This window comes from Trichoplusia ni, chromosome 21 (genome assembly GCF_003590095.1).
Source record: "Trichoplusia ni isolate ovarian cell line Hi5 chromosome 21, tn1, whole genome shotgun sequence".
NCBI lineage: Eukaryota > Metazoa > Arthropoda > Insecta > Lepidoptera > Noctuidae > Trichoplusia > Trichoplusia ni.
Window position 1 is genome coordinate 4591455 of NC_039498.1, and position 27561 is coordinate 4619015.

The 27561-nt window shown below is 37.0% G+C and overlaps 1 protein-coding gene across 5 annotated transcripts in view; it reads left to right on the forward strand.

Annotated features, from left to right (window-relative positions):
* Positions 1–27561, forward strand: part of LOC113504132 (protein bric-a-brac 1-like) — a 218046-nt gene that overhangs the window by 27248 nt on the left and 163237 nt on the right. For 4 of the 5 annotated variants that reach the window (XM_026886279.1, XM_026886281.1, XM_026886283.1 and 1 more), the window contains exon 1: positions 25567–26343. In XM_026886279.1, coding sequence (XP_026742080.1) covers positions 25666–26343 — 678 coding nt within the window. In that variant the 5' untranslated portion in view covers positions 25567–25665. Of the gene's footprint in view, positions 1–25566; positions 26344–27561 lie in introns of those variants that run through there. The other variant, XM_026886278.1, reaches the window with a different exon arrangement.

Here is a 27561-nt window from a genome sequence, read left to right on the forward strand (position 1 = left end):
GCAACCTTCTATACTGGTCCTTACGCCGCGACCTTGAATTAACTATAGCTGTCCGTTAGCCGCACATGTGTCTGTGGGAATGCACACGCCACGCTCAAACGATGCAAGTTTATTACAAATTAACGCCTTCGACGAATGTCTTCAGAGCCGCTATATATTATTAAATCATACGTACTGGTCTTAGTCTGCGAGCGTCTGTGATAACTATCTCTGTACGCTCGTACATGATTTAGTCGGAAGCTACGTTCGATGCCATTAAATATTAACTGTAAATATTGTGGAACATACGCTTTCGCATCTCTATGTCAATCTAATTCTCCAACGGTTGTAAGTTATCGATCCTTGCATATTATCTTGTTAAGGAAAATATTAGTGCCAATAAAAATATGATTCAACTTCCAAGTTCCTCAGAGCAGACCAATAAGATTTGATATAATCCTAGATGTAGCCCACCTAAGTGGAAACTTATTGGATTATTGTGTCTCAGAGTATTGCAAATAAGATGGAGTTTATTTATGAAAGAAATGTTGTTGAAGGAATTGAAGCGCATATTTTAATATCTAAAGTTGTTAGGTAAAGCAATAAATCGTGATGAAAAAAGTATTTATCTTTGATACTACTTTATGAGACTGCTTGTGAAGTACTTTGAATGTTTATTATACAAACTAGCTGTTGCCCGCGACTTCGTCCGCGTGGTTAGAAGATATAAGTTATGATTTATATCTACCCTGTTTTTTTTCCACATTTTCCATTGTATCTTCGCTCCTATTAGTAGCAGCGGGAAGGTTTATAGCCTAAAACCTTCCTCGATGAATGATCTATTGAACACAAAAAGACAATTTGAACCGGTAGTTCCTGAGATTAGCGCGTTCAAACAAACAAACAAACTCTTCAGCTTTATATATTAGTATAGATAAGACGGCACGGATAAATGAGTGGTTCAGGTTAAAACGCCAAATCTAATGTGCGCGATGCGTTACTTGTCGATTTTCGTTCGTTGTTGATTTCATGGTGAGGGTCACTTTCAAAAATCTATAAAAGCATATCTTCCATTCTGATTTCGATTACCAAATATATCATAAAATAATGATATTCCAGATATATCATTTTCATTAAATCGTGATCTTGTGTTTTGTGTCGAGGTGAAAATGCATTTGAAAATTTCCCCTTCCAAAAGAGTTGGTACTTAAAGATTATAATATACATATGTAAGTCTGAAGAAAGTTGATATTTTTCGAGAGTTCGAGCTAAATTTCTCCAATACAAAAAATGCATTTGGTTTAACATTGAAAGTTGCCTTGTATAAGGTGAATTTTTTTAAGATGTGTACGTAAATGTGGTATGTTTCGTTTTGCTTGAAGGTCCGTAGGCTATACGTCCGACGTGCCGGACGCTTCGCGATTCTTCCCTGACGTCTGTCGCTGGACGCTTGGCGTTTATGCTCGTCGCGTTAATTCGTGATTGGACAGACACCGGACTATTGTGCTAATATTACACGAATACATGAAACCATAACATTCGGATGTGACTTTTTAATTAATTTATTCGTATTGTTACGATTATGAGTTGTTTATTAGAGTAAAAGTGTACGTATAATATTTTAATCGAACATTAGTTATAAAGACGATTATTCGAAATAAATAGATGCTATATACACGGAAATGAAAACTGTTAAAATAAAACTGTACTTCTTCTTTTACAGCTTTTTCAATTCCATGTCAGTTTTAAATGCAAAACAATAAATTATTGTAAGTAATTAATTAGAATGCTATAAAAGCAATCACCTATTCATTGATAAATTCGAAGGTTTTGGTTGTCGTTCACCGGTGACCGACGCGACAGACAACGTTCGTTTAAATACATGAGAAAAGTAGATAAATTGTGAATCAACTGATCTCTGGTAACATCCCTATTTACGTGCCATGTAGGCTTTACCTAATAAAATTAGGCCTTGCTTACACAATACAACTCGTCGCTTTCCCCCGACTAGACGGTTTGAAATGAACACTCAACTAAAAATTTTAGGCTTTAGTCGCTCGGAATCTAAAGTCTTCGACTATAATTTTTCGTCGCCTCATATACGAAAGGGCTTCATATTTTTGCATATTCATAGACTTGTTATCCTAAACTGGGCTTAACAACCGATTGCGACGAGATACGTCAACATTTTTTTATTATTCAATAACTGATACAATGTTAGCAATCGTACAATCTTCATCTCCGGACTTGTTTCGCCGAGTTATTTTAAGTATTATTACTTGTTTTAAAGTTATTCAGAGGGCATGAATACTACTTTGTATATAAAATGTTCTATTTGAGCGCTCGTTTTAGTCCGATCGTCGCTTGTTTATTGACGATGGCGTCCATCGTCTTGAATGGTTGGATATTTAATGTATTTAAATGGTTTTTATTCTAGTATGTCGAGTCGTGGGCAAAGGTCTCCTGCATGTTCTGGCATTAAACCTTATCCGGTGTCACATCTGGCTAGAGCTCGTGGTATGCGCGTCAGTCATTTCACCACCTTTCGAGTCATCTTTACATTGTCTTCTATAATGCAGTCTCTTTTTTTCGGACACTAAATTCTGAAAATTCAGTAATAAAATTACCAAAACCTGCATTTATTTTGTATCAATTATTCCACCTGAATTGTAATTTAGGAGCCGATCTAAATTAATTACATTTAATGTCCATCTGTACTCCCCATAGCCATTCAAAACGCGGAGAGTACTTGCGTCGCAACCAGCTTAAATGTGTGTTGTAAGTGGCATGTCTGCCCATTCGTGCGTCCACGCCGCCGAGCATTGGACGTTCATTATTAATTCTAACTATGTACGCCACCCGTTCTCGCATATGAATCAGAGATTTCAGATCGTCCGTCAATCGTGGCCACTCATAATTGATGATATTAATTGCGGCATCATATTACTTAGGTATTTAACGGAGCTCCCAATTCAACATGCGTATTGGTTTGTTTTGCTCTGCGGGATTAGGGTCCACCATGCCGCTGTTTGTTTTATAAAGCCTGCCCGCTGCATCGCCACCATCTAATTGGCTCGGATGTAGCCTAACGACGAGGATGCTGACGTTTCGTCCGCTCTGTATAACATGACGTGACGTTTACTATATTTCACAACGCAAGCCGCATTTTCATCGAAAGTTTTTAGGCAATCCATTTAACATTTTGTTCGTTTCCATGAAATAAGGACGCTGTGTGAGATTATACTTGCTGGCTTTGTCACAATTATTTCGGTACTATATTAAGCTATGTTTGTTAAATGTGCTATGGAATCAAACTCGCTTTATGTATATCTTATTATGTCATAGCAAAATGGGACGTGATCAGACGTCTAGAAAAATATTAAAAGCACTTCAGAACGGAGCATTTTCTTTCTTCGACATTTTATGCATTCAGTCGCTGTTTGCGGAACTAAAATGCTTTAAAATCTTTTCGCGCTTCTAGGTGTCTTTAAATATCCGCTTCCCGCACGGATTACAGATGTCGGTAGGATCCGTGAGTGCATTTACAGGCAAAACCGTGTGTCCACATACTCCCGTTTTAAACGAACATTTCTAGGGTTAAATACTGTTCGGCTGCACAAAGGTGAGTGCTGCATTAATGCAGTAATCCTAAATCCTCAAATGCAAGTCTTCTTGGTCGTAGTGTCTTTTGTTTCTCAGTGATTAGTGTAAAAGTTTATTGCCGCATCGTTATTCAATGAATTTTGTAAGTTACGAGGTATGGAAATATTGTTAACAGTCAATAAAATCGTATTGCAACTAACCTACATTTATAAAAGCGATCGAATAATAATGACGAGCTTATTAGGTATCATCAATCAGGTGTAATTCTGAACTAGTTACGGATTAAATCATGGTTTGAAATACAATCGTATTTCTTACAGTAACCGGTCGCTAGAAATCATTATAAAAATTACAAGCCGCTTGTAATGATGTGCACATGTAATTTCTCATGCCAATCCGTTCCGGCGCTTCCTTGAAGGTTACAGGCCTTCGTTCAGTTGTGATTGAAAACTACTCGTAATGCAAAGAAATATGAACTCTATTGATATTCTCTAGCGAGGGCTAAAGACTGAAAATAGTATTAATTCTATTGTATGGCCTCGCTTCCATAATTTTCACGGTAATCTCAACTGATGAATCCCGTGTTATTTTTCTAAATGCGGGCCACAGCAGTGCAGTGCTTAAAAAGTTTCGGGAAAAGTGTTTGTGGCATACGGAAACACCAATTTATAAAACAGCGTTAAAACCCGAAAATGTAAACGAAACAGTGTTAAAACCAATAATTAATTTCTTTACTTTTTAAATAAGCGTTTTCTCTCTCGTAAAAACCGCGCAGACGTGAATAACTTGTATATAAATAAAAAGCAATACAACTCAATATTGAAACATGAAATAAAATCTTGTGTGAGTGTGTTTATCTTGAGAAACAAAACAAATAGGAGGTGAAATGCATCGCGCGTTTAAGTGAGAAATATGGTGAAAGAATAAATGTGTACTCGGGAGCTTACCGCGACCGCTCACACTAGCACTGTGTCTCGTGTGCAAGCGAGACAGAGGGCTTCACTGTGTAGAGCGCTGTCTCTTTCACGACTTCAACAGTATAACTTGAGGAGTTGGTGGTCGGGCCCTGAGCGCTGTATTTCTGTTCAAGACTTGTGATATCGAATGGAAAGTTTATTTCTTTGCCGTATTACTTCGGTATTAAGTTTATTGTATTAACAATATGTTCTTATTAGTTGACTGTTAAGTAGTGTTGTTACTCATTTCAGGATAGACAAATTTTGCAAGATTTTTTTATTTTACCAATCTATCGTTTTTATCGATTCTATAGACTTTGTTACAGTTATGGATGTCATGCAGACCGATTTAACGTCTTGAATGATCTTATCTTAGTATTTCAACTATCTATTAATGTTTGCAATAAAGTTCAAAATCGTCTACACCGATAGTTTAAAACTTTTTCGATCGATTGAAGTTTTGTTCAACCTTTTAGTGCTATTATTTCGGAATGCACTTAAAATCGTCGATTGGTAAAAATAGAGCATGTTAAACAGCACTTTGCGCACTTTATTCGGGGTATTGTCACTTATTATTAATTAAGTAAAGACAGAGACTAATTTGCTGAAAATAGTTCCGAATTTAAAGAAAACTTATAACAAGACTCGTGTTTAATTGAAACTTTTTGTTTAGCCATTACTATCCCTCTGTAGAGCAAAGGCCTCCCTTTGATTTTTCCACTTTTTCCAGTCTATTGTTTTTCCTTAAAACTTTAATTTTAACATTAAAAATACTATTAAGTATTTTGCTTAAGTTTTCTACACGCGTCTGAAATGACTTAATAATAATGAACAACAGCGCCATCTACAGCCACAAATTGTCACTAAACACATTCGCAACATCAAGTTGTGATGTGTATCATTGTCATCGTAAAGCATGGGGGAAACACAGAGTTACGGTGCACGTAACCTCGCTAAACATGGTCCGGATGAACTAAAGAGAAATTATAATCCGTCCGTCACATAACTACGGGTTAACTTTAATTAGCCGCTATCATTATTAATAATAGACCGCCTTATGGTACTGTTGTTGACACACGGCGTTTGTAATCTCATTGACAAACGTTTTTCAATGAAAATTGTGATTTTTATTTTTCATCCTGTGTTACTTGTGGTTTTTTTTAATTGTTGTTATGTTTATTGTCTAGTATAGTTGTAGAATGGGTACTGGAAATGTCTGTCACCTTGGAAACGGTCCTATAGACTTCTATGATTTGGCTCATCATACATCACATAGTCTTTTAAATCGCAACCCTAGGCAGAAAGAGATGTGTAATTAAGTTTTGTGTATCAGAAGAGGCTAGAAACAAACTTGCAATAGTGTTGTAAGTTACCCTATTCAAAGCGAGATAACATTGTTACATGCCAGTTATACGTAGAAGATTAGTGTACACCAAAAGAGGCAGCGCTTGAAATTAATTTGTGTATTGTCTACGGAAAAGCGGTGAAAGATAGGCGTCCACATTAATATTCGTTAGCAAACTAGCAATCTGTGTTACAAGAACCTAGTAGTATTTCACATTTGTGAATAATTTACACGCAATATTAGGATGAGAATAGAATAATAACTACATAAAAAAACTCGATTATACTCTTCCTTAGATCTCATCTTTTGCTATAACTGATGTAATTGAGACGCGCCTGTTGGTCTAGTGGTTAGTGACCCTGACTGCTATACCGGAGGTCGTGGGTTCGATTCTTGCCCAGGACAAATGTTGTGTGATAAGCATGATCATTTGTTCTGGTGTCTGGGTTTAATTTATCTATAATATGTATGTTTTTAGAAATGTATAAGTAAGTTTATCAGTTGTCTGGTTACCATAACACAAGCTCTGCTTAGCTTGGGATCAGATAACCGTGTGTGAGTTGTCCCAGGAATTATATTATTATAATTTCTAAGTCTCAGTTTTCTCTTGTTATCTCTCTCAGCTTTAACTTCAAAGTAACGCCAGTCCGCCGAGCATCGCTTACAAGGCTAGTAAATGATTCACGGCTCGTCCTACCCCAACCCAAACACCTTTGCACACAACTATCCCCCCGTAATTGTCTATACATATTAGCCTATAATTGTTAATAATGTACCAAGTACCAAGACTTGTAAATTGTATACGATTGAGTTGTAAGTTGCATCAATTACATGATAATTGCGAATATGTCCGCTTGGCGTTGATGATTGTTCTCTTAATAAGCTCCGATGTTTTGTGTTCGCTGCTGTTATATACTGACTATTGTTATTCACTAGCTATTGTCATTAAAATGCCAGGTTGTCGTATTAGTTTGTTGATACGTAAATTTGTTGTATGTGTCGCTTTAAGTCTTATGACCGATGCAGTAATTCAAGGGCATGTGGTTTTCTAAATGTACCTCCTTATAGACACTAGCAAAATAATTATCTTATAAATTCAACACGAACAGGAATAATGGTTTCTGTCTTAAACCTAACTATGAATTTGAATGTAGCACTAAATCAGATGGGAAAAGTAAAAGAAGAAAAACGAACTTTAAAAACTATCTCCCGTCTCAGCGTAAATCCTGAAATACTAGACATCATCCGCCGATCGTCATAAATAAATTGCACACAAAATACTCGCGGTATATTACGAGATAAACCGAGACAACCATTGCAACTTACAATTAACGTTAACACATTACAAAATCAGCCAGCCACCAACAACAGATCGACAATTTACAAATTAAAATCATTTTTAATTAGCCATCGAGTTAATTAAGTAAATTAACCGCGCCGTACGAGACTTGCTACCTCCCTTGATGTTAATATTACTAATTGGTAGTCTGTAACGATGTGCGAAATATTATCGGCACGGCGAGTATATGATTTGTGACATAGATGATGCTAGATGACCTTAAATAACAAATATATTTATAGAAAATAAATATCACTTCTAAGTGAAGTATTGTTCTAAAAAAAACAAATTGGTTTTTAGCTACTTTGAGTACATGTTACTATACTCTTGTTATAGATCTATCTTTCGTTCGTTTTTGACATTTACACAATTCTCGTTTAAAGAAAATTTCACAGGAAAAAATCAACTGTGACGAAAATTCAAGTTTAGAAAAACATTTTTGTTTCAGTAAATGAAATTTCTTGCTTAAAAATATTTGACATCAATAACATATTAATAATACACTAGTTTCAAATTGTCTGATGTTATAAATATTTTAATAGGAAAGTGTCGGAAATGCAGCTTTCTTGGATACACATAAATGATGCATACAGTATACGGCGAAAGCAACAACCGACCGTTTTCCATGAAATTAATAATATTGTATGTTAAAACATTGTAAATTTAGAATTATGTATTAATAATAATATAATAATTTCCTTTTGTATTCTACATAATAATATATTTTTACCGAAAACGGCGGTCGCTACAACTGACGTGTTAAGAGGTGTTTTCTTGTACTGTCACTTCATTGTTACAAGTCAGTAGTTCACTGTCAAAGTTGCACCAACAGTTTAAGTGATAACATGAATATAATACGTGCCCGACAGGGTACTGGCCCGGAGACCATAAATGAGTACAATTGCAAATTATTAATTACTTACAAATTGAGTATTGAATATAATTAACACTGAGGTGTGCTTTTGTATACAATATGACCATAAATAATCATAAAAACTTGTCTAACAACGGCTTTCATTTCAAATATCCTCAATTTTTAAACTAAAATTAAACTCAGTCTCTATTGATTATGGAAATGTTTTTACGACTACTAAGTTGCATTTTTAATAAATAGTGAGAAGACATTTAGTAAGCGTTTCTATGAATCCCTTGTAAGTTAGTCCGAGTTCGATAGGCCTCGACACACCGTGAAGTGGTCCAAGCGAGGCATATGTCTATTCGTGGCAAATGGTTCGCAAGCCTTTGCTGTGCTATTTGCATAATATATGATTTGCATAGAGATTTACTCAGATGCGTGGAGAGCTAAGTACCGTGTCCATTGCAATGTATTCATCGATGTTAATACTCTCGTACCTACGTCTGCCGATGGTGTCCCGTCGCAAGAATATTGCCATTGGTAATTCGCGTAAACTGAATATACATTTTATTTTGCATTTTGTCAGCTTAAGCTCCTCTCTTGAATTTAATACGTTTCATTTATATTATTGATAGGTTTCTGCTTGTAATGTTCCATAATTTTCATTGGTTTTGTACCATTTTGGTCGGCAAACCCCCTAGGCAATTTATTATCATCACACACTATCAATGTGTGATCATGCATTAAGAACTTAAGCAAACATACACACATTCACTATCGCACAATGGGAAACATGAAAGCTCTGACGAAGGGTATAAAATAATCCATTTAATTATAACTTAATAACTCAAGAAATCGGCATAAGTTAGGTAAATCCAATAAGCATTAAATTGTAAATAGAAACTCAGCTTTGAAAGCGTAATTTCACGCGTTTTAGTTTGCTGTAATAACTTAAATAATTAAACCTATTCAAGTTTGATGAAATATTGTTACTTTTACGCGTAATCTCGGGATTTATTTTAAACAGGAACTTTCCCCGCCTCATCAAGTTGTGGAAGTGAGACAAAGCATTATATTCTCCCACTTTTGCATCAGCAAAAATATTACAGTAAAAACTGTATGCTGTGACTGCTACACCGAGCTGTGTTGTTAACTGCGTGTTTATTCTTGTAATTATTATAAACACTAACATTTATATTATTTTCTCTTCGTCATTGGTATTTCATGATAACTGCTAATCAAAACTTTCAAATAGTGATTAAATAATTCATTTTATAGCAGAATTATTTTTCGATAATCATGCCAATCTTATTAGTTTCGAGAAGGCAAGATTAATTTGTTCAAAATAGGTTGTCTACCATAAAAAATGCTGAAGCTTAAATAAGACGCGATAATCAAAAGATGTGTGGAATCTTTCTTTTTTCTTCTATACAGTAAGTATTGATTGTACCTAGTTTAAAAATGTTATTGTTTTCGAAATTTTTGTTTTATTTCGGAATTTCAAATCCCAAATGCTGAGCATGAGATGCTTGAGTTGCATGAGTTGCTTTTATTTTGACTTGTGCAAGCTCATACTCAGTGACCAAATTTAAAAAAAATAGTTTAACAATATTTTTCCCTATTAAACCTAAGCTAAGACACACACATAAACGGTCGCGAAAACTTATTTCAGCCCTGTGTTTAATCCTCTTAGCACCAGCAGTCAAAGATAATTTGTTACCTACCTATGGGTACTCAGTCTAGGATATTAATTATTTGGATCTTGATTTCCTTTTCATTCATTGTGAACGGATAGTGAAACCAATTTAGGCTTAACTCGACACTCGCAGGCTATCTATCTAGTCCTTGTATCCACTTAGGGGGAGTGCGGACCGAGGTCCATTCAACGTCTCAGCTAGTCCCTACTAAGCTGAAGTAAGTGTTACAGTTCCTATAGTCACGCTGTCTATCATAGAACAGAAATATGTCCAGGTATCACTCAGCAGAATACATCAATAAGTATCAAAAAAGGAATTTAAAAATCATATTCTACATTTTTTTAACAGCGCCACCTAGTCTCAAACAAACTTATATATTTCTAAATACATACATACTTATTAAAGCTAAATTACATCCAGACAAAAAAAAAATGATCGTGCTCATCACAAAAACATTTGTCCTGGGTGGGAGTCGAATCCACGACCACCGGTTTAGCAGTAAGGCCCTACTAACCACAAGTGATTGTGAAGAGCTTGAAGTTCCCAATAATTATGATATAACGATTCCGGTAACCTGAATACCTTCCGATGGTAGATTGTATCTGACTGAACGTATATTACTAAATATTTGCACTAATTGAACCTCGATCAGAATTTCAGCAGTTCATTTCAAGTATTGGAATTTAGAGAATGTCGTATTTCAGAGCAAAACCCACTGAACATTAATCCTTTGAATTTGTGCAAATCGATTTGTGAATATTTGGGCGAACATCTAAATAAAAAAGTAGGTTAAATTGCTAAAAAGCTTCTAATCAACATACGCTTACATAGCCCATCCTGTTTATAGCTATCCTATATACAGGAGTTACACTAAGAACCCTTGATTCGATGCCAGTATTGAATAGGTTCCCCTAATTCGAGATGTAGCCCACAGCAGTTCTAGAGGTGGCGGGAGACGCACGCCACAGAGTACTGAAACTAGACAGCGCCGTGTAAACAGAAACGTACCTCAAAGACTGCGCAAGGGATAGGGCTGAACTCGCACAGATTTTTGTATCTATTTTTTGTACGTTTATTGCAGACCACAGGGCAGACAATAAATATCAAGTTGGCAATGTAATATTTGTATCACAACTTCGGAATATGTAACCGTTGAATTAACGAATAAATTCGTTAAAAAGCATTGAACAAATTTTCATGTATTAAACCGGATCGACATTAGGAATGATGACTGGGCATAAAACAATAACATTGACAAACATAAAACGCTTTAAAGTTATGGAGAGGAGGCGTGTGACGTCATGCGTATGTTGCATTCACTGTAATTCGTTTTTTTTGTTTTCGATTTTTTACGGTTATTAGTCAATTATAGGTCAAAACGGATACCGAAAGAAAATCTTTATCATCCACGTTCTAGAAAACTAAACATTAGAAAAAAACTATAAAAATAGAGCACAAATTTCTAAGAAGAAAAAATGAATGAATATTTGTTTGAAGAAGTGACTCCCCTAAAAGATTTATGCACCAGTCACTGAGATAACGAGCACTGGAAACATTCTGTTAGTCCGATTCGTTTAATCTTCAATCAAATCAATATCCACTAATTGGTGTTCTTATGTTAATTATTGAGTAACTCTCTCGTCGAGTGTCAGATAAAAACCGAGTTAAATAAACCTGGTTTAATTATAACCGGAGGTTGTTGATTTTTTATGAAATGTTTGTCTTATCATACATTTTGACGAAATTGACTTACTAATGGACTAATAGTTTAAGTGGACTTAGCGGATAATCTCGTGAAAGGTCACCTACAGTTTTTCTTTGAGTCACTTTGTCAGTGAAAATATATTCTAGGTAGATCGTTGGTCAATAAGATAAAGTTCACAGCATCAATATCATTGCCGTTTGTATAATCACTTCACTAGAGGGGAAGATGACATGGTATTTGTTTCTCGACACTTTCACACGGTTAAGGCTTTTCCAAATCATTTCACGATTCTCTATCCCGAACACATTTCATCAGTTCCATATGATAAGCTTTATTTTCGCTTAGTTATAGTTGCATATCACCTCTGAAATACACTGCGCGATATTTGCGCAGTTTATTTATTTACTTTACCAAAGTATCTGTATAATTTATAGAAAATACTTTGGTAAAGATGATCTTAAAAATGTGCGTACGACGTACTTCACCGAGTGTTTTTTCTTATTCCTTGCCTTTTAATCATATTAGAAATGAATAATCATCAACATCCGTGTATGGATTTGACACAAATCTTAATCTCTATTATCACACAAGTGTCGCACATTGTCACATACGGTACCACGGAGTAATTAAGTGTTACGGAAGCCCTCAATACTAAGTTTTCTTTGTCTTCGATTATCAGGAAACGCGATCGCCAATCAGGCTTAGCAGAACTGATGACGCCTTATTATAGCTTTCCCCACTTATTCAAAGGAATTAGAGATTTTTACCATGCACCCGTAACTATTTAACAACAGCTTTGTTCCGACTGAATACTATCCACTTATTGTAGGTGTAACATTAAAAATTTCAAACTAATCAACAATTGAAGTGCTATTTTCAAATAAAGACTGCGTGTTTCACTCCAGTAATTACTGGGGGGTGTCGGGGGTTAGGCGAGAGGGGTCTGGGAGGGGGTGTATTGCGAAGTGAAAGCGAAGCAATAGTGGTAGGTGGCGCCCTCAGCGATTTATAGTTTTTAATAATAACGTGAACCCGTAACAAAGAGAATAAAAGTCGGCGGTGCGCCGCGCGCGGGCACAACGAGCGGCGCACGTCTTTTGACTACTGGATGCGGTATTTAGGTAATTATTGAGATGACAAGAAGAAGAATTTCAACTTATACTGAAGTACCTTCTTGAGATTTGTCGTTCTATGATTTCAGCCATTGACAGCTTAGTGAAAGAGGAGGTGGATGTGTGAATTAATGCACGATTTCTTAAACTGCGCTGTTTGTTATGTATTTCTATTTCAAGTTGTACCTTTACCAAGCAGAACGATCTCTAAAATGAACGAGCGCTTTGAAATCTAAATCAACTAGGGCGTAAGAAAACTTTTAAGGACCTGAAATCGTCGCTTGCCTAGGGAAGTGTATGTAAATTGGCATGATTCACTGCACTGATGCCCCGCCTGCATGCTTCGAAACTTTTTAACAAGGTAGAGGCGGCAAACTAAGCAAAACTCTTAAAGACCTGTGCCTGTCACAACTGCCCTTATTAGTATTCAACTTATAATTGCCCTGACGTATAAATAATTGCTTATCGATACTTTTCGCTTACTTCCAAACTCAGAACATTGACAAATAAAAAACGTACATTTTACCAAGTCCAAAGCGTGTTGTTTTTGTACATCTGTGTGGCGGCTCTATTCGGAGTCACACTGGGGCGGTCCGCGGTCGCAATATTAACATTCGTACGTTTTCATCCGACTGAGCTTTTTGCGATTATTTCCTAACTTTTAAACGTTCGTCCAACTGTTCAAACGAGGATCGTACGACTACACGGCCCTCACAGTGTGTACTATAACAATGAATTAACCTCATCATTTAGTTTACGAAGATATTGTCATCACTGAGAATAGATCATAAATTATTTTGTCAACGATATATTTCTCAAGAGTTTGGGTGAGTCTTCATTAAATTAGTTATTAATATTTGTCTAATTGATAATCCCATATCAAATAGGCATCAACTGATCTACGGTTTTATGTTATTTTTTAAGAATCACTTTAAAATATTTGCTTGCCTTCAAGCAGAACAATTTGTTCGCTGTTATTTTTCCTTAAGAAAAGATTATGTTCTTGAAAACCTAATAAAATCACGTGCTCCGTATGTAAGCGTGTGGAAAACCGCGACAAAGCTCAACCCTCATCTTAGAAAGTAACCGTAGCTATTGGAACCATTCAACAAGAGACAAGTGGAGGGAAGTGCCCCCACACTAATATAGAAGAGTACATGAAAAATAATATATGATTTTCGTGGCTTTTGTTATCGATAGGGACATAAAATTTAATAGTCATTATATGGAGTAATTGATATTGTAAGATATGAAAAGTATAGCAGCGGATAGCGGTGTGGTTGTGGTCACCACACCAAACCCACTGAGCGGGTTGTGTCGTGGGTTGATCCACGCGTAGGACCAGCATTTTTGTGTGATCCACGAATGCTGGTTCTTGAAACATCCCGCGACATAATAAATTCCTAACTGCGGGAGTCGTTTTTATAATAATTAATACATTTAAAAATCTAAATACCCACGTTTTTAAATGTGTAAACATTCCAGTTTTATCAAAATTGGTCCAGTCGTTCTTATGGCTTAAATTGCATTGTCATTAGTTTTGAAGCAACCCTGAAAAATTCAGCACACTAGCTTATCGGGAATTACCTCAAAATTGAATTTAAAAAATGGGAAAAAGAACTTAAGTTGAAAGAAAAATGTATGTTCGAGTAAGAGATATATGTATGTGTATGTACATATATCTGTCAAATGAAATGTTAAATTTCAAGTCGTGCGTAGCCTAAGCGCCTTTCCTTCTCTGCGTATGCTCCGTGGTGCTGACCGTACGAAGCGCACCACCTTCCGACAGAGCGCCGCGACCGCGTCATAACTGCGCTCGTTCCAGCGCCCGCTCCTTTATAACCGCTATACTACACAACAGCTGTTATACTCACTTAATTAGCTTTTAATCAATGCTACGTTGCTTCATTGTATACTTCTTAATAGCAAATCAACTAAGTTTCTTTTTTTTGCGTTTGGTGTTTTGTAGAGTAGTTCATTTGTTTTCGGATATGTGCTTAGAAAGAAGAAACTAAAATTACAGTTATCAAACACACATCTTAATTGAAAATCATTTTGAAATATCGAGAGTGTACTTACTGTTCTAACAAAATTCACTGATACTTAAAGTACAACACTATCGCAAAATTCGTAACAGTAAAACTACTCATTTCAGGCTTTAAAATGTGGCACAAGTTCACAAATAATTATGCAGAGAAAATCTAATAAAGTCTTCTGACGCTTTTGAGTTTTTATTCAACGAAATACTTTGGATTGACCTCAGTCAATATTTAAAATTATATGCGGAGTTAACAGCCAAAGTAAAATTTGAAAATTACTTTATCCTTCCAAAAATACATGATACTTTAATGTATTTTCAATCAAATTAATATGATATATAATTTGTCTTCTAAACACGCATACAAATGTGGTCTAGTTTACATCCATTCTCTTCAGGTCTCCCTTTTCGGCGAATCTGACGTAAATAAATAATAAATGCAGATCCTACTTTATTGTTATAATAATGGGTCGGACAAACAAATCCCATCTTCAGTTGCAAAGTCGCTAACGCTTAACCCATTTAGCAAATGACTCGTTGGAATCTGATTATAGTCGTTTTTTCACCTTTTTCCTTTCTTCGATGCGACATTGTTTTGTTTTTGAGGAAAAAAACTCCAGAAAAAGAAGTTGATTTGTGGCGTGGCCGTGCCATCCAGTAATTGAATTATATCATCGATTTTCCATTAAAATGGTTTATGGTATGAAATGTAAAAGTCTAGGAGGGGCGACTACTTTCTCGTGCTCAAGTCCGGGTTACAACTGGCGCGATCTAGGTTATGTCGCTCTTTGCTGCTATTGTGGAAATTGTCTATTAGACAGCTGAGTTCTTTAAAAATATTTTTCTTTGTTGTTACTATTCATTTTCTATTAAGGTGTATAAATAGTGGCAAAACTTGAAATCTTGAATCATGAAAAGAAGATCGGATAATATAACGTTTAATTACTACGAAACGCAATAATATCTATATGTAAATTATACAACAGAAAAAAGAACAAACTATAGAAACGTAAGGAGTCAGACTCAAATCATGCATTCGTGGATCAAACAAATGCTTGTCTTGATGAGGATCGAACCCGCGACACGTCGCGCACGGAGAGTTTGGCGTTAGGACCTCAACCACTCGTCTATCCGTGCAGTCAAATTGTTTCACTCAGAACTTATACCGTATCAGAAGACTTGAGATCCAACAAAACAACTTGATCCCTAATATGTTTTCCGTCCGGTCTAAATTCTGTTCTAACTGACTTGTCTAGTTAGCTATAATGAAGGGCTGATGACCGGAAACAATAGGGATGATGACTATGTATACAAAGAAAAAAATCCCATTAGTCCCTCAGTTAGATAATTGAAAAGTATGAGACACGTACTTATTTTTTCCTTTTTCAGAAAAACTAGAATTGACCAAGATTAACTGCTTTAAAGTTAAGGAGAGGGGGCTTGTGACGTAACGATAGAGTAAAATTTATACTCAATCGTGACGTCACGCGTAAGTTTCATACACTGTAATTTGGTTAATTTATGTTTGCGGGACAAATAAAAAAATACGTATCCATTATTATACAAAAAACTACAAGACGGACACTGCAAAAAAAAATTTGTCAGCATCCCTATTAAAGGCTTCGATGAACTAGTGAATAAAATAAAAATAATAGTGATAAAATATGTAGGCTAGGTTTGTCTTTTTGATACTTACCAAAGTATCTCTTAACATGTTTAAATGAGAGTACAAAATAAAAGTTGATTTTGTTGCTAGTTATAATTCTGCCATAAACCCAAAATCCTACAATAAGCATCTATTATAAAACCAACCTACAACCGCATAGCCCAAAAAACCGTTCACCCCGCCAATTTACACTTCGTCCAAAAAACATATCGTCGATATTCATAGATATGACAGGACGCGATTTCAATTAATGTCTTGCAAAAATAGTCGCGAAAGCGCAAAAAAAAAGCGTCGCACACCAACTCTTGTTCACACATATCGACACGACATCCGTCCGTCGGACAATCCGCCCTTTTCCAATTAACCGCACGTCACTACGACACTCTCAAATAGGAGGTATGAACGAATAAAAAATATATCTTTACGCTGTGCGCGCGCGTGGCTCCTTAGTGATGTGATGACTCGCTGTGTGGCTGCAGAGTGATGGACGCGCGACGAGTGCGTCAGCGCTGTTCCGACTAGGTTTTAATGCGGTGCTGTTATGTCAGACTTTTGTGTCTAAAGATCGTCAAAAACATTTTATGCTCAAACCCTAAGTGGTATTCGGTTTTGGCATGAATGTATCTGTGTGAATTTAATATTTTAAAATGCTTATGTGTCTCGAGAGACGACGATGCATGTCTGACAAAAATCTGAAGGCAGCGAAAGCGTGATGATATTTAAACAATATTAAAAAACTATTAATAATTTAGATACCACAATCCGCTACATTTTCGAAGCAATTCTCCACCGCAACTGTTCGGATATAAAAACCTATTTTAATTAACTACTTTGGTACCAACTGTATCGTGACTCATTTGTAAACAATAAAACATTATCTATGGGGAGTATCTGTTAATTTATAACATGAATACAACTTGTTATTAGGGTTCCGCAATCAAAGGGAACCCTATTAATGAGGCATCACTGTCCGTCGGTCCGTCTTTTAACCAGGCTGCATTGGATATTAACTATTTAAGTTTATTAAATATTATTGGATATTAAAGTTAGTCACCCTAAACAAGAAAGTCATCTTCCTACGCAAAATTGTCATATCAAGGATATTTTTTCACGAAATAGATTACCTTTTACCTACTTACATGTATGAAAGCGGTATTTGAAACATCTCCGGTAAGTTTAAACAATTTTACATCTGAAGTGGGAAGCTCTCTTCGCCCAATTAATTGCTATCTGTGATTGCTATCCCCTAATAACGCATCCAGATAGCCAGAGCCTTAGTTGACACCTAGGACACTCACTCCAGACACTTTATTAGTTTTCCATTGAAGTATTTCGAGTTGTAATTGGCTCTACCGTTCTTAATGGTTCCTCTTTGACATTTTTGAGGACCCGTTTTGCAAAGCTACGGCTTTCCGTGACAGTTCGAGGTATTTGAAAACATGCTCGTTTTGTATAGAGACTTCTTTAGGTGTTCATAACAGAGTTGCTTTCGTGATTCTCTATTCTCTCCAGTTATCTGAATGATATCGATGCTTTTGTAAGCTGTATTGGAGTTGTTCTCGGAAATATAAATTCTGTATACTAATATATGTGGGCAAATATTATTTGGCCGTACAGCTACGATGTGAACAAACTGATCAAGATAATTAAAAAATGGTTAATAAGTGTGTAAATCGCAAGCTTGTCCTACGCGGGGTTCGAACCCGGGACATATCGCGAGTTACAGTGACATACAGTGAGTTTCGCAGGATGGCCTCAGTCACTCGATCTCAGTTTGTACCCTTTGGCTACACAACCATTGTGTTTTATAATATTTTATATCTGTTTTAAGTCGCAAAGAATATTGCAGTATCTTGTAGATGGCACCTACATATACCTACCTACATTTGCTTTTATTTCACCTCAAGCAATATTGAATAGAGTATCTAGGTCAGGTATCACAAACACTCGATTTTATTGTATTATCCATCCCATTTATGTCAGTGCGCATATTGCCTTTTCAACTCTATTATTCCAGCTATGAAACGCATTAGCCGGTGTCCGCCAGGAATGAGACCTATTGTTTTTAATAAGGTCAGCCTGAAGAATTTCCAACGAGGTTTTGTAAAGGATCGAGTGCCCTTATACGTATTATGGTTATCTGTCATTCATTAGGTAAAAGCTATTAGCCATATCTCTTTTAGTAAAAGGTTTTTTTCTCTCATTTTTCTGTAGTAACTATACTTACATTGGGATGATGTAACTCTAAGTTTCGTATTTAAGTTTTGTAACTACTGAGTTAGAAATGATACAATAACAGAAAACTTAATGCCTATGGATATTTTTTATTGCTCTCCAAATGAGCACAAGATGTGACAAAACGCTCGAAGCGATTCCAACATGAGCTTGCGATCGAGCGCCTGGAGAAAGCCCTCGGCGCGCACAGCGAGTACACCGCGCGCGCGACAGATGGCGCTGTGACACACTACCCAGTCGCCCCCTCTTTCATAGATCCATAAATATGCTAATACAGTCATGACTTTTTTATAACTTAATTAATAACGTGTTTGGCCGACGTGCGACGTCGTAGCCGAGATTATGATTTAGAACATTTTATGTGGTACAATTTAATTGATGTTTGGGTACCTCGCGTGTTTCGTACTGTCGTCACATACAGTTTATGGCCGATGTAAAATAATGAAAAATGCCGCGGACCCACACTTTTATATGCTGTTTGATTTAGTGCTCGATGTTTATGGATGTTGGTTATAAGTGAAATTGTAATCATATTGGATGTACACGGGTGATTACTAATTAGCAGACAGGGTTTGTGCGTGACCGGACGTTCTCACATATTTACGTGGTTACGACAAATTGGGCTTAGTACTCTCCGGAAAGTTAAAGTCGACAGCTACCTATGTGAGCATTCGGATTATGTAGAGCTAAAGGCATAAGTTACAGCTTTCATAGTTTAAGTTTTTTTTTTATTAATTCTGTGTTAAATATTTTATACATCTAAGTCGCGCTTACATCGAGCACCGCAGTCGACTGGCCATGCACAAAGAGTTAATTTGGTCTAATATATTTGCGACGTAACTAACCATAGTCCGCCAGCAATAGCTCGTCTGCCAAACGGCGAATATCGGAATATTCACCGTTTTGGTAATCATTTTGCAATACGAACGGTCCACTCATCACGTTGTGAAGCGTACATCGACGAATTAATAACTACTTTGACGAATCTCTTCAATAGAAATGTAAAATACGTAGCGATGGGCGATGGAAATCCATTCGCTTCGTGATTGGTCATTGCATAGATCAGGGACTTGGAACGTACATGGTTACGTATTGATTGCTCTATTTTTACTGGGAGCTTAAGTTGGATTAACTAAGGTTTAACCTAACCTAACTCGAGATTAACTAATTTTACAAAATGACCTAGTTATGCGTGCAAAAGAGTAAAAAAAGTCCCATTTACATTCACGTATGTCTTCTAAGTTCTACATAACAGCACTTTGCGTGGGCTCAAAGCTTTGTCGAGTGCGTCCCTCCGCCCAGCTTCAGTTAAGCAACCGCCCTACGTGCTGCTGTGACTGTTACACATCGCTTTAGTAACATTATGGAAGAATTTATTTAAATGCTCATGAAATATATTATTTTGTCGTTTTTGTGCAAAATAGTGATGTCATATTGAGAAATAAGTTATTTGATAAAGCAAAATTAATATTTATTGTTGATTGCGATATCGAAGTGATCCATTTCATAGCACCATTTCCCGGCACCGTTATTGTTGATATGATCTTAGAAATTGATATTGTTCTCAACTCTCGAGACAAAGTAGCTAGTAGTATTAATCGAAACTTGAGTATTGCAATTAGTTTTGAAGTGCTTCCAACAGTTTCTTGTAAGTTGCAATTTCATGTTACCTGTTCAACGAACTTTATACTATTGACGATGAGCTAATGAAAATAATATAGGTAGGTTATTTTTTGGTGCTTTTGATTGGTTTTATCATTATTAACTACTTCGATTAAGGTTCAAACCTGGCAACACTAACGACAAAAACGGCAATCTTTAAAAACGGCAACACTCTGTTTCGAGGGTGTGTCAAAGAATTTTTTGTTTTGGCACTTTCGAAATTCGAACACAGGTGCCGTGGTTTTGTTCGCCTAGTTTTTACAGTTTGTTACGTAGAATGTGCCTTCCTGCGACGCAATTCAGGTCACGTACAAAACAAGTATTTGGCGTTCGGTATTATTAACTACGATACTGATTTATTAGAGCACGGGAATTATACCTGAGATAAATAAAAACATTGCTGCTGTATTTGCCTGATTCGCTAGTAGTGTGAGGTTCTAAAAGATTAAACAGCGTAGAGCTAAAGATATATCGGTAAGCGGGAGAGTTCTCCAAGTTGAAGTGGTGACGTAGGAGGCACAAACAAGCGTCGCGGTCGGTGGTCCGCCCAGTCCGGCTTCACACAATACTATTATTAACTATTTGTACAAAGCCAAAACTATTAAAATATTTGTACTATATACTTACACCAAGAATTTTTTCCACCCTGTCCTCTATAGATCTAATTATGTGATAGAATAGACGTCATTATTATTTTGGGCTTAGATACATTTTGATTCTTTGACGCAAAAAGATGTCGTGTTCAAAGCCAGTGACTATTTATATTGGCATGAACTAACTATTTGAGAGATGGAGCCATTTTGCTGATTTTTTAAGTCAAACCAAGTTTCCTTGCCTTTCCTTTGATGACCCAGCCTTCACTAATATCGTTCCAAGTGTATAAGACGGCGACGGAGAGCAGAGTTGATAAAAAATAAATTTCTTAATTTATCTATTGATTTTACTTTCACTGCAGATTTATTTATGTTTCTAGAACACATTTTTTTTGTTTTAGAAAACATAAAATCACGTTTATTTTTTCGCTGTCGTATTTTGAATGAAATACAAAACGTACCTATTTTCTCTAATTCGTCAGTTCTATTTATAGCATATAGGTATTTAAATACCTCAAAATGCATGCGACCAACTGGAACAAACAGCCCAAAACAAACCAAAACCAGAGTTCATCAAAATGACGCACATGCTGTTATCACTGGCATTTCCCCCTGAAGCGCGCCCATTAGGCTTACATTCAGAAGCAGTCCTCGGTTCACCTGTGAGCCCTGTAAGTCCCGGGAGGCCGAACCCAAACAGATGCAACTCACGTCCTCAAAACAAGCAACACAAAATATTTGTCACGAATCCCTATTGTATTTTCGGGTTGACGCGCTGCCGCTGACGCCTCTACTAGCTCCATAGCTCTGCGTTACTCTATTTGTTTGCGGTCTGCGGAGGACCCTTGTATATTTTATATTGCCCCTGTCCAAACAACAGCGACTGGTTTCCTAGAATTACTTTATGTTACCACGACTTGTGTTACAGTCTTTTGTCTTTGATAGCTCGCATTTTGTTTGTTATCGTTGCAGCGAGGGTTATTAACGCTAATAAGAACACTTGTCTGTGAAACGTATTCATTACACTCGAGTAGTGAAAATAACATGACCCGGTCGGTCTTAATCGGAATGATTACTATAGGTATAAAAGTTAAAAAGCATAATTATTGATATTAATAACTGATTTGTAGGTATATTACTTACACTTTTGCTGACAATCTGAGCGCCTTATGTACAACTTATCTATTTTTATTGGTCTTATTTAGAATCACAGGCTAAGTCGCGTCATTAACAAGAAACGTCTACCATATATCTCTTCAACTGTAATAACGTAAAGTTTTCTAATCATCATCTGCACCACTAAGGGTAGTGGTATCTGGTCCAGGCAGCGCCAGCGCCACAGTATTATATTACGTACCGACACAGGTGAGTACGGTGTAAGCCCACAACAATGGGGTGACGCACCACCATTGTCCGCCCATAGAGAGGCTCCATTAGCCTAGAACTAGAAAAATAGAGCAGCCTTTATATCATAAAGCCGAGTGTCCAATAACTCTCTCTTGTGTATTTTCCCTGAATATTTAGTTCTTTCTGTGATTGAAAATATTTATACCAAAATTCGCTTTAAAAAAAGTTGTGAGTACATATCAATGTAACAAGAGTTGAATTTCAAAATAATAAGAAAAAAGATGAAAGCAAAGGTGGGCGAAACTACGCACTGTCCAATGTAATTTGACCTTCAAAAACTTCTACTTAGTAGCCTATTTTGAAATTAATGAATTTTGATTTAACATTTTAATCTTTATAAAATTTACCTCTTCATAAAAAATTTGCATCAGCTTTTTCATAATGTGATCACACCCCATGTGAACCACAGTGTATATGATGTCTCTAGAAAATTCCCTTTTGTATCGTCGTTGCTCAAAGGAGATGTAATCCGAACTTATCTCACCGTTGGACATATCTAGGCTACACTTAGGAACCTTTTGTTAGCTGGTTAAAACCTTACGAGAACCTTGTGCCTGTTTCCTTCAGGTGTTAATGCATCCATGTCATTTAGTATACCTATACCTACCTACCTAACATGTACCGACCTTTGTAAAAGTTTAAGGAATTAAGTACAATTTGTTTTGTTTTTTTGGGAGAACACTCTATATGGAAAACAACAAAAAAAAATCAAGTGATACTCGATTTTAGTACCTATGTTATTCACATGGAAAAACTGTATGTACTATACACAATACTGTACAGAAAGTGTTAGTAGTGTAAAGTTGTAATTACTCTTTTTCAGGTCTTAGCTTAAAGTTCTGTGTAATTTTACAAGACCTTAATGAATAAAAAACTATTCTCTATAAATCAATAAAGACATATTAGTTATGACTTATAATAATTTAATAATATGTGTCATGTTAGTGAATATACGTCTGAAGAGTCGTAGTAGTTTCCTTAGAGAAGCTCTTTTAGAAGTAAAATATTTGTGGGTTTACAGTTACCACCTACCAGAAGTATTACAGGAAAATTGTAACAGCTATACCAGCCGCTGCATGACACCCTGTAACATAATCAAACAAAGAACGATTTTCACCACTGATCCCACAATAACTTTGAAAATGTTATTATTTTAGATTATGGTCTGTATCATGCACTATAACCTGCGAATCATCAAAAAAGCAGTATCAAAGTATTTCATAGCATAATGTTCATAAAAAATGATCCTAAATATACTCATTATTCAACGAAATACAATACCTATTTCAAAATAGCAGTTTAAAGTAAGTATTCGCAGTAATATTATCGTATATCGCCTGTAAATTGTGTTGTAATAATAAAAAATACATTTATATCGATAGCAATAACATACTCACACATACACACTTCGTACATAAGTACAAGCGTGCACGTCTGTGTAACGAATATTAGTCAACTCAAACGAAACGTTCTTAATTCTAACACCTACTGAATTTAATTTAAACGAATCCTATATAACGATTAGCAAAATTATTTTTTCCCTTAAGAATTTACTAAATAATTTCGAGATTTTCGAGAAAATGCAATTAGGTACCTTCACGTATTATAAATAAAATTGACTACTGAACAAATACTAATAATGTTATTAAACTTCACAATAACGTTGATTGGATGATCTAAAATGTGTGGATATTCGCGGTAGACGAATTAAAAACAATTGAGACGATACCTCCCATTTTTGTTGATAATCATAATGCCTGACTATATTGCTTTAATCTGACACTGCTTTCTTATTGCACAATTACGAAATCGATATTGATAATTTTCAATAGACCCCTAGTATTTATAACAAGATAAAGCAATTCTACTTATGTAGACGTAGAATTCTTATTTTGTTGTTGCGAAAAATTATATTATTGCCTCCAAGAATTAAGAACCAAAAGTAAGACTCTACTTGTACTCAAAAAAGAAAAAATCCCAGAAATAAATACTGACAAGAACATACAAAGTTCTTCATAGTATGTAGAGTCATAGTTAATTACTATAGTCTGTAACAAAACGTGACTTTTGTTAATCAATTAATTTTTAATAAATATTAATCGATCATCAGTTTGTTTATTAACAACCGTTCGCCAATTACCGGGTAAAAACCTTGAACATCGAGTGCCTTGAAGATAAAAACAACAATGGAACTTTGTCAGTCATTTAGAATTATAATTAATGAAATAATTTAATAAGTAGCTATTTAACTCTTCATTTAATTTACAAGAATACAGATAAAACGAATAATGCTATGTTGTTAAAGTAAGGGATAGGAAAATATTGAGTGTCTACGATAAGATAATTGTAGAGCCATCTCTATAAACTATTCTCTGTCACTTTGTCAGAGCTTTTGATTTTATCCTGGATTTTTTTGATGTTAATGATAAATTTAGATAATTTAGAATTTTGTAGAGCTGCACTCGCAAAAGTAGATATAATAACTAGTATCTAGATATAAGTATGTATCTGTATTTGAGTACTTTCTTACAACTAAGTTAACTCATTCATAATCGGTACACGATTTTATGGTTAATTAGTGAGTTATAGACCGGGCAAGCTGCTATTATTTTAAATGGCTAATGTTATGATGAGGTGTTGATGAGATGTTCAAGAAAACTTTAAAGAGAGTTTGTGTCAGTGTTTATTAATTTGGGACTGAGTCTGGTAATGATTCATAGAGCTTATGTCGAGGAACTCCTGGTGGTGGTGTTTGTATGTATATAGTGGTGGATGTGGTAGAGCTACCACAGAGCTGCATGACCTCAGGCGCTACTTCGACACGCATTCGCTTCCACAACACAAGTGACACCTGTTGAAGCATCCATGTAACCGGCCGTATGTAATATAACCTTAAGCATGCCACAAATACACATTTTAGCAGCTCACAGAGCTACCTACTATTGACATGAATCATGAATTAATCATACATCAATATAGTTTCTATATGAAATCGACTACATTGTGCGCCGCGTTAATTGTATTTGGCGTTAATTAACTTTTTGTATCATCCACGTTTACCTGCGTAAGGCAAACGATTAATGATAGAATTATTAATTTAAAAAATCATATTTATTGCGCTACTTACTTCAAGTTAGTAGTCGTATTGCCATTTAATTGTAATTTATCGTCAAATGTAACGCGAACGTTGCACAATATGGTAGAGTGCGCGTGGTGCGCGGGCGCCGGCCGGCGGTCGATGCGGGGTGCGGGGCGCGGGCGGCGCGGCGGGGGCGTGTCGCCGGAGGGCGGCGCGGCCTGCCATTGGGCGCGCGCGATGCCGGCTCCGCCCCCACCGCCGCCCGCCCCGCGCGCCGCCGCTCCGCCGCCAGCCGCGCCGCTCAGTGCCTCGCGGTCCGTCGTTCGTGTCGCATGCGTTGTGTTCTCACCTCGCGCCTTCCGCTGCAGATGCGATCCCGTTGTCGTTGAAGTGATGCCGGCCGAGGAGGACCCCGCGGCGATGGAGTGCCGGGAGCCGGTCGACTCCCCGCAGCAGTTCTGCCTGCGGTGGAACAACTACCAGAGCAACCTTACCAGCAGCTTTGATCAACTTTTGCAAACCCAGTCGTTCGTGGATGTGACCCTCTCTTGCGATGGACAGAGCTTGAAGGCGCACAAAGTGGTTTTGTCGGCGTGCAGCCCCTACTTCCAATCGTTGTTCATGGACAATCCGTGCCAGCACCCGATCATAATAATGCGCGACACCAAGTATTGCGACCTGAAAGCTGCGGTGGACTTCATGTACCGCGGCGAGATCAACGTGTCGCAGGAGCAGATCCCGGCCCTGCTGAAGGTGGCCGAGTCGCTGAAGATCCGCGGGCTGACGGACGTGAGCGGCGACCACGCCGTGGTGCAGCCAGGCACGCGCAGCGCCAAGCGCGCGGACCGCGGCCGCGAGCCCGACTCGCCGCCCAAGTCGCGGCGCCGCCTGTCCGAGGACCGCGCCAGCGTGGGCTCGAGCCGCGCGCACCAGCCCACGCCCAGCCCCACGCCCGCCACCGAGCTGCTGCCGCCGGCCGAGCCCGCTGCTGCGCCCGCCATGCCGCCGCTGCACCCTGACGACGTCGACATCCGCCCCGGCATCGCTGAGATGATCCGTGAGGAGGAGCGGGTGAGTGTTCTGCTCTCGCTCTGCTCTTGCTCTGCCCTTGCTCTGCTCTCGAGGGTCGCAAACCTCGAGAAGCAAGCCGCGAACCGCTCGTAAAAGTTTTCCCGCCGTCCGGAGGGTCGGCCGCGCCACCCTCCCGCACACCCTCGCACCCCCGCCTCGACAAACTTTCCGTACAGTATCGCATTACGTAATTAATTTATTTTTGACTTTACTACTTTGTTAATGCTAATGAGAAAGTTATAATAGTGCTTCTTACTTTGCACGATCGATATAGGCCTCCGTTAACTGCAGTTTGCAACAAATGCAGCTACTTTTTAACGACAAGTGCGCTAAACTTTCAAACTAGAATCATTTTGGACCAAGGAGTTTAAATTTGTCGAAATAACTTTTCAGATAAATTAAAATTAAATTATGATACATATTTTTATTTGTTTTGAATAAAACATTAAATTATTTGAGGTTTCATTTATATTTTACTGGGTATGTGTTACTCTAGACACTGGAAAATTCTAGCTTTATTTTGGTAATGGGGAAAAAATTACATCCAATAAGAAAAAAAATGCCTTCGTTTCCAATTTTTATATTTCAGTAACAATTGGAGAAATAATTTAATCAGATATAATTTTAATGAACCAATAAGGTTCATTGTTTATCACAGAAATAAAAATTATATAATTTCAATACACGGCTATGTGGGCCTCTCATCAAGTCATGAATAATTTTGGGGCTCTCCGAGTAAAGGCGCGCGGGAAAACTTTTACGTCTTTCACGAAAACACTTTTGTTGCTGATGACAAAAGTGACAACGGAAACGTAAGTATGGTCTTAAAGGAGTCGGCTGCAGTCCTCGTATCAGAATGTCCAACATTATTTTTCTAATCAGATGCATATTTTTTGGGAAATTTATTCTTCGACGCAAGTTTCGGTTTACTACCCACAGGGGCGTAGGTTCTTATTAAGAAAGTATTTTCTACCGCAGTTACATTCGTACGACTATAATAAAAGTCAAATTCATCGTAAATCTCCTTCAGTTATCGAAATAGCTTCAAAAAGAAAATATTAACGTTCATATTTCCGAAGACATTCGCGCCATTGAGATATTTATTGAGTCTGTCTACAAGCTACTTTACTCAGACTTACTGAAACCAAATAGTTGCATGTTGAAAAGATACGAAAGCCAAGTGTTGGCGTTTCGAAAATAAATTGTATGCGGCAGAGA